This window comes from Theropithecus gelada, chromosome 4 (genome assembly GCF_003255815.1).
Source record: "Theropithecus gelada isolate Dixy chromosome 4, Tgel_1.0, whole genome shotgun sequence".
NCBI lineage: Eukaryota > Metazoa > Chordata > Mammalia > Primates > Cercopithecidae > Theropithecus > Theropithecus gelada.
The window spans coordinates 98,258,332-98,267,109 of NC_037671.1; the positions used below are offsets into that span (position 1 = coordinate 98,258,332).

Sequence of the window (8,778 nt, forward strand, 5' to 3'; positions counted from 1 at the left end):
ACCACAGGCATGCAGAGCAGGGGAAGCAAAGTCCCAGAGTCCTGGGAGGCACTGGCCCAGGATGGAGCAGGAAGGGCCACAGGGTAGAGAACATTCCCTACAGAAGCTATCAGTTAGGATATTAGCACTGCTGTCCATGCAGTTGAGACTACCAGAATCCCCTGCCTCTAAGGTGGCTCCATCTCTCCTTTCAGGAAAGAGTATGAAGTGATGAATTCACCTACACTAAGGGACTTCTCACGTCCTTCCCATGGCATAGGAGCTCCTGGAGAAAGGGTCAACACTTGACATACATAAAGAGATGACTTACCAATGGTAAAATTTCAGATTTTATTTGGAAAGTTACTTGGATGACTTCTTAAAATACATTATGTATTCATTCCGCAAACCACCTTTGCAATTAGGCTGACCTTATACTGAAACAGCAACAGTCAGATCATAAGATCATCACATGTGAGTGAGAATGAGAATGAGGTAGACCACAAAAGACCCAACACACACTCACACACACACACACCCACATATGCATAACTTTCTTATATCGTTCTTAGACATCAAGAGGGCCTTTTTCACAAACAGCAAGTTAAATAGGAAAACAGTAACTTTTCCATTACAATGTGCTGCTGCCACCCCCGTAGGGGTGCCAGTATGGGTCAGTTAATGTCCTGTGACAAGCCAGGGTGATATTCTTTATGGGGTAGTGTTTATCTTCACCATATGTTTTCTAGTATTGACTGAGAGTGTTAATTGGTGTTTCAGGAATCGGGAGAGGGCAGATCAAGGGCATCTACTAGAGGCCTCATCATCTAGTGTCCCCCAACCCTCAATTAGTAGGTTAACACATGTCTAAATGCTCATAATTTGTGCTGATCTACTGCTTAGACAGCAAATGGTTCCCACTTGGAATATGCTATATGTCAGCCTTACAGCTTTTCTGTCTTCTAGTTTACTTAGGAAAAAAAAAAAGAGAAGTTTTTTTTTTAATATGATGGCTACAAATAAAAGTGAATGTTATCATACTGAGGTTCCTGAGTAGTTGAAGGTTTCGGGGGCACTAGATGTCCTGATTCAGTCCCCTCCTCCTAGGAAGATCCCCCACCTTACCATCTTGTCCAAGTTCTCATTTTCCCATTCCTCATCCCATATTCCCATCTGTCTTCCTGAGCATGGATGATAATCCCTTCCCAAGACTGTCAAGGCACTTCTTTTACAGATCCACACCAGTTCCACTTCTCTAGGAAGCTTCCAAACTATTTTTTTTGAATATTCAACCTCTGCTATGGTTTGAGTGTGTCCCCAGAATTCATGTGTTGGAAATTGGGTCCCCAGTGTGGCAATGTTGGGAGGTGGGGCCTCTAAGAAGTGATTTGGTCATTAAGACCTAATATCCCTTCTGTTCTTGCCCACTTCCCCTTCCACTTCTCTGCTGTGTAGTAAGGCAGCACAAGATCCTCACCAGAAGCGGACCAGATTCAGTCACCTGATCTTGGACCTCCCAGTTTCCAGAACTGTGAGCTAAATAAGCCTCTTTCCATTATAAACTTCCTAGTCTTCAAGTGTTATATTATAATAACAGAAAACAGACTGGAGTCAGGCATAATGACTCACACCTGTAATCCCAGCACTTTGGGAGGCCAAGGCGGGAGGATTGCTTGATCGAAATCACCCTGGGCAACATGGCAAAACCCCATGTCTATGAAAAAAAAAGTTAAATAAAAATTTAGAAAGAAAACAGACTAAGATAACCTCACTACAAATAAAGACTTTCAAGTTAAAACTACATGGAAAGATGAAATCTCAAATGTAAAAGATCCTATAAATGATGATATTCAAAGTAATAAGGCTGCTAACAACATGGATAAATAGGTGCTGCAGTTTGAAGTGTTTGCAACCACTTATCTGCAGGGCAATTTGGACACAATTATCAAGAGTCCTTTAAATGTTCGTTTGCTTTGACTCAGCAATTCCCCCTTAGGAATTCTTATTAAGGAAATAAAAAGAAGTGTACTCAAAGACTTATGCACACTGTTTTTCATCACTAAGTTGTTTGAAATTCAAAAAGAAAAATCTTGGAAAAACTTAATTCCAACAATAGAAGGGCAGTTAAATAAATGATGCCGCCATTTAAAAATATGTTTTTGAAAAGTACGTAACAAAATAGGAAAATGGTGAAAACACAATTTTAAGTAAAAGAGCAGGGCTCTACCGGCGGGATTTGATGGTGTGATGTCTCACAGAAAGTTCTCCGCTCCCAGACATGGGTTCCTTGGCTTCCTGCCTCGGAAGTGCAGCAGCAGGCATCGTGGGAAGGTGAAGAGCTTCCCTAAGGATGACCCGTCCAAGCTGGTCCACCTCACAGCCTTCCTGGGATACAAGGCCGGCATGACCCACATCGTGCAGGAATTCGACAGGCCAGGATCCAAGGTGAACAAGAAGGAGGTAGTGGAGGCTGTGACCGTTGTGGAGACGACACCCATGGTGTTTGTGGGCATTGTGGGCTACGTGAAAACCCCTCGAGGCCTCTGGACCTTCAAGACTGTCTTCGCTGAGCACACCAGTGATGAATGCAAGAGGTGTTTCCATAAGAACCGGCATAAATCTAAGAAGAAGGCCTTTACTAAGCACTGCAAGAAATGGCAGGATGAGGATGGCAAGAAGCAGCTGGAGAAGGACTTCAGCAGCATGAAGAAGTACTGCCAAGTCATCCGTGTCATTGCCCACACCCAGATGCGCCTGCTTCCTCTGCGCCAGAAGAAGGTCCACCTGATGGAGATCCAGGTGAATGGAGGCACCGTGGCCGAGAAGCTGGACTGGGCCCGTGAGAGGCTCGAGCAGCAGGTACCTGTGAACCAAGTGTTTGGGCAGGATGAGATGATCGACATCATCTGGGTGACCAAGGGCAAAGACTACAGAGGGGTCACCAGTCATTGGCACACCAAGAAGCTGCCCCGCAAGACCCACCGAGGCCTGAGCAAGGTGACCTGTATTGGGGCGTGGCATCCTGCTCATGTGGCCTTCTCTGTGGCATGCACTGGGCAGAAAGGCTACCATCACCGCACTGAGATCAACAAGAAGAGCTATAAGATTGGCCAGGGCTACCTAATCAAGGATGGCAAGCTGATCAAGAACAATGCCTCCACTGACTATGACCTGTCTGACAAGAGCATCAACCCACTAGGTGGCTTTGTCCACTATGGTGAAGTGACCAATGACTTTGTCATGCTGAAAGGCTGTGTGGTGGGAACCAAGAAGCGGGTGCTCACCCTCCGCAAGTCCTTGCTGGTGCAGATGAAGCAGCGGGCTCTGGAGAAGATTGACATTAAGTTCATTGACACTACCTCCAAGTTTGGCCATGGCCGCTTCCAAACCATGGAGGAGAAGAAAGCATTCATGGGACCACTCAAGAAAGACCAAATTGCAAAGGAAGAAGGAGCTTAATGCCAGGAACAGATTTTGCAGCTGGTGGAGTCTCAGTAAAAGTTATTTCCCACTGGAAAAAAAAAAAAAAAGAGCAGGATGCCCTCCCATTTTCAAATTTGTTTCATATATTGAATTCTTAGTTTTTTTTCTAGTATTTCTTGTTACTCCTACTCTTACTCATGTGGTATTAGTTACCTCAATGATCAAATGACACAGCATAAAGTAGAAAACACAGGAGTCAGTGCTTGACTCCAAATGCCTCATCTCTGACATAGATAGAATAATTGGAAAGATGAGCTGACAAGTAAAGCAATGCCTTCCCCTACACATTCTACCCCAAGATTAGGTAAAGATCCTCTTGCATGAGATAAAGTAAGAACTGAAGGGGACATACAGAAGTAAAAAGCATATATGTATTTTTTGTGTGTGTGTGTGTGTGTGTGTGTGTGTGTGTGTTAGGGAGGGTGTGAAATATGATGATACATTGCAAAAACAGAGCAAAGAGACACTAGGCCCTTCTTGGACAGAAACCTGGGAAAACAGCAAAGTATTGTAGAATTCCTAATGCCCAGGAAAGAAACAGCCATGTGCTATGTGTAGGCTGATAAGTCCTTCAACACACACACACACACACCTCCCAGCAAAGCAGGGCAGCAGCAAGACAAATTAGTGTATCCAGGTGTGGCACAGAGTGAACAGGCCCTTTGACACCCTAACGAAATATCCTGCAATCCAAGATGGCATCACAGCCGAACAGCATTGTCTGCATAATAAGAACCAACAGTGCCGATGTGATCATGAGAAGGAAGTGGCTGAAAGACAGATGCCCTGACAACACCTATGGTCAGGAATGAGGCAGTCAGGAACAAGAAGATTCAGCAGCAGCCTGCATGATATCTCAGTAGTAGTGACATTCGAGGGGCCAGGGCTCACCCTCCCTCAAAGCTTTAACATTGCACCAGCCTTCATTCTTTCACCAAAGACCAGAGAAAGAGTTCCTTCCTGCTTTGCATATCATGGTCAGTGACTCCACCAGAGTCAAGTTTTCAACTTATGACCCATGTCTAATCAGCTATCAAGTCCCTTATCTGGCCAAGTCTGTCTACTCTCACTGCCCCGCTCAGATGCAACCCTCCTCCAACACCACAGCTGGACTGCTGGGCACAGGTTAAGGCTCTCCTTCCATCTAGGCTCATGAAACTTCACTGCTCCTCCTCCCATTCTGCAGGCAGAGTCATCCTCCTGAAACATTTATCTCATGTTCCTGCTCAGAAGCCCCCAGCAGGTCCTCAGCCTGGAGCCCAAGCTTCACCTGGCCCTGAGGTCACGTGATAACAAGAGCTGTCCAATGTGTTCACCTTAACTACTCATTCTCTGCAACAAAAATCCTATTTCCTCTTGCTTGGAACATCTTCACAATCCAAACTAGCCACTCTTCAAATCCCAAGTCAGTCCCATTGTCTCCACAGTACTTCATCCTTTCAGCCCCCACCGCTCTCTCCTTTCTTAGATTCCTACAGCACTTGTTACCTGAACCATTCCCTCAATTTCATAAGTATAAATGGCCTCATATTTTTTTCATAACTGAAGCCCCTGTAGCTCAACTGCCCAATTAAGTCAAGCTCCCAGTGGTCAGGAACAGGTCTTATCCTTAAGTAGCCCAATGATGAGGGTGCAGTAAATGCTCTTTAATGCATCTGTTAAACTTCAATTCCTTCTCAGGTCTTTTATTCATGTAGGGCAGATGGGAAAGTGGGGCAGGCTGCAGATAGGGACAATGGGCAGAGTGTAGACCCAGGAATGGATTCCCAACAGAGGGGACAGTGCTCACTCCAGAGCGTAAAGCTTACACCACCTCAGTGAAGGAATTCACCTAACCCCATATTTAAGACTACATTGGTGAAAGTGATCTAAATGATCTGACATTTAGATCTAGTACCTCTAATGTGCACTTCACGTCTGGGATGGAGAGAAAGGCAAAGTTTTAAAGAGAAGAATATGACCTCTGGACTTCTTTACTGAAGGAGTTTAAGCACAATTTGTGAAATGATGATGCAAAGCAGATTACAGAACACCTGTGTGTGTGTGTGTGCGTGCACACATGCGACTACACACATACTTATAGCCAAGAGAGCTAAGAGCTGACCCATCACAGCTTTTAAGAAAATGTTTAATAGAGGCGTCCTCAAGCCCCAGGCCATGGACCAGTACCATTAGGAACTGGCCCGCACAACAGGAGGTGAGCAGCAAGTAAGCGAAACTTCATCTCTATTTACAGCTGCTCCTCATTGCTCACATTACTACCTGAGCTCTGCCTCCTGTCAGATCAGCACCCGCCTTAGATTCCCATAGGAGCACAAACCCTATTGTGAATGGCACATGCAAGGATCTAGGTTGTGCGCTCCTTATGAGAATCTAATGCCTGATGATCTGTCACTGTCTCCCATCACCCCAGATGGGACTGTCTAGTTTCAGGAAGACAAGCTCAGGGCTCCCACTGATTCTACATTATGGTGAGTTGTATAATTTTTTCATTATATATTACAATATAATAATAATAATAGAAGTAAAGTACACAATAAATGTAATGTGCTTTAATCATTCCAAAATGATCCCCTTACCCCAGTCTGTGGAAAAATTGTCTTCCACAAAACTGGTCCCTAGTACCAAAAAGGTTGGGGACTGCTGGTTTAATAAATATATGTTTAGACCAAGAAAGAAAAAGCACACCCACCACATCAGAAAAAAATAGATAAGAAACAACAGGAAATTCACACACACACAAAAGTTCAATAGACATAGAAAAAAATATTCTGCCTCATTAGTAATCAATCAAAAGTCTTTTTTTCTTCCTAACTTCTTCCCTTTGACCTATGGGTATTATAAATGAGAATTTCAACAAACAAATTCAATTAAAGTTTGCTTTAGATCTATTGCATGTCAGACATTGGGTAACAATGGAAAACCATCAACAGGTTCAAGCAAGGGGGTGGGTGTGATATGATCACCTCTATCAATCTTATTCTATTTTATTTGCTATTCTAATTGCCCACTGGAATGATGAGGACAGTGGCAGTGGAGGTAACAAGATTTGCTTCAAACTCAAGTCACTCTCTTCTTTTTTCTAGCCTATCTTCTCATTCTCTAATTTAAATTCACTACAGTTACCAATATTACAAGTACTGCAGAAGGGATGTTTTTATGAAAGGCTAAAAAAATTTCACAAAAACTGTTTCTGGCTTTTACTTTTTATCAAAGTGTTAAATTATAAAACTTGGGAGTCGTGTACAAATGTACTCAAATTCAGAAGTGAAAATGAGCCATTTATTTTTGCTGCCTGAGTTAAGTGAACCAGAGAGCAGTAGACAAATACTCCCCAGATAAAAATTCAATTCACTTAAAAGAATCATTTTTTCTTAATTAATCATATAGCATGATTGTAAATCACTTCACCCATATCTAGTGCTGTGTGACTGAAATACAATATTAATAATAATAATAATAATAGCATTGGTGGTCATCCAATCCACAGTAAGTTGCTATTTGGTACAGAAATGAAGAGAAAGACATCTAGGGCAGGAGTCTGATCTCGAATCTCCAACTACAAAGATGTTCTATCTACTTTAAATGTATTATATTTTACTTGGTTTTGCTTTCTTTCTCCCAAGTAAAACAAATGCTAGGTGTTACTTTATGAGAAGCCCTAGATCTACTCATAAGGAATAACGACCAGAAGTTTATCCCTTGAGAGCACCTGTTTACCTTAAATGCTTTCCCCAGCTGTTGGAGAGCATGACTGGAATCAAAGGCCAGATTGAGATCTGTGGTGATGGGCTCTCAGCTTCCATGACTTATAAAGGAACAATGTCAACATCAGAAGGTGGGATTTGGCTATGAAATAACATGACATTCTGTTAAAGATGTACATATTTGTGCCCTGGCTGTAAATGAATTCAGGTCTGTTGTTTCTGCTTGGAAAGGGTATTTGGATAAATAGAATAATGCAACACATTGGATCAACTCAGCTGAGAAATATTCTGGAAAGGGGCTCAAGCCTCAGTTTATGTAACTGAAGAGAAACTAGGAGCACTCTACAGTTCTCTCCACATGGACAGCACACAACAGGCCAATTCAGGAAAAGTCCAAAACAGTTAATTCAATTACTTGGCATCACTGAAGCATAACCTTAGTATTCAAAGGTAGATTCATTCCAGGACCCTGAATTGACCGGAAGCTTGCCATGGTTGGTTACTTTTCAGCAGGTGAAGCTTTAGAAACTCCATTTTACCTTTCAAAATTGCTTTTTAATAGACTACATTGGGTACAGTGTACATGGCTCAGGTGATGGGTGCACCAAAATCTCAGAAATCACCACTAACGAACCTATTTATGTACAAAAATAAATAAATAAGAAAAAAATTGCTTTTTGGCACTCCTGTTCCAAAGGGCGTTCACTCCCACTCCAATATTCTGTTCCATTTCACCTGCTGTTGTTTGAGCCCTTACCAGGTGGCAGGCACCGTACTAGACGCAGTAGAGGCAAATAGGATGTAAGGGCTCCCTTTATGGAGCAGAGTAAGGAGAGGTTCGGTTTTACTACTAAGGGCCACCTTGCAGTCTAACATTGTTTACAATTATTTTGTTAGAGGGGGAGAAAAAAAACAAAATCTTCCCCCAAATTATCCTTTTGGTCAGCCAATGAAAACGTTTTATAATGAGAGAATTGATGAGGAGCCCTGTAGGAAACTTTCGCTTCTAGTGAAGATAGGACTCAAGGTATTTCCAAGTGAGGAGAGAGATATTATGGAAACGACAAAATTACCATGAGAATAGCTATTAGAAAAATGTTAAAGGACCTTATGACAAAGGCCTCATCAGCTTCAGGTGCCTATTTGCCAGACTATAAAGTCATTTGCAGCCATTCACACCATCTGATAGGGAGAAACTTCCAGAACCCACCATAGGATCTTAGGAGAAGGCCTCCTCTACTCAAACACATTCATGTTTCGTGCCTTTTTGAGTTGCAAGAATTGCAGTATCAAATTTTCCCTCCCATAGACCCTCATTCATGAAAATAAAATCATGGGGACAATGACCCATCCTTCCAAGAAAACCTAGGAGAGACCAACACACAAAGATAATAAATGTTTAATACACACTGTGATTCCTGCACGTCTTTCCCTGGGTTTCAACAACACCATCCACATCCCTGCTTCTAGCACTTGCCATATCAATCTGTAGTCATTTATGTATACACTTGTCTCCACATTTTCTTATCCAGTCTATCATTAATGGGCATTTAGGTTGGTTCCATGTCTTTGCTACTGTAAATAGTGCTGCAATAAACATATATGTGCA

At 42.6% G+C, this 8,778-nt stretch overlaps 1 protein-coding gene across 2 annotated transcripts; it reads left to right on the forward strand.

Annotated features, from left to right (window-relative positions):
* Nucleotides 1–2,203: 2,203 nt before the first annotated feature.
* Nucleotides 2,204–3,494, forward strand: LOC112622912 (60S ribosomal protein L3-like). Of its 2 annotated transcripts, XM_025382964.1 has the most exons (2): nucleotides 2,204–2,610; nucleotides 2,758–3,494. In XM_025382964.1, the coding sequence occupies exons 1-2, from the start codon at nucleotides 2,227–2,229 to the stop codon at nucleotides 3,436–3,438; spliced, it is 1,065 nt and encodes a 354-aa protein (XP_025238749.1). In that variant the 5' UTR covers nucleotides 2,204–2,226; the 3' UTR covers nucleotides 3,439–3,494. The 2 variants fall into 2 exon arrangements, with proteins under 2 accessions (XP_025238749.1, XP_025238748.1); XM_025382963.1 differs by having other exon boundaries at nucleotides 2,204–3,494.
* Nucleotides 3,495–8,778: the final 5,284 nt, after the last annotated feature.

Bases quoted from the DNA above. Each gene is read 5' to 3' on its own strand.
- LOC112622912 (XM_025382963.1), top strand. From the start codon at position 2,227: ATGTCTCACAGAAAGTTCTCCGCTCCCAGACATGGGTTCCTTGGCTTC.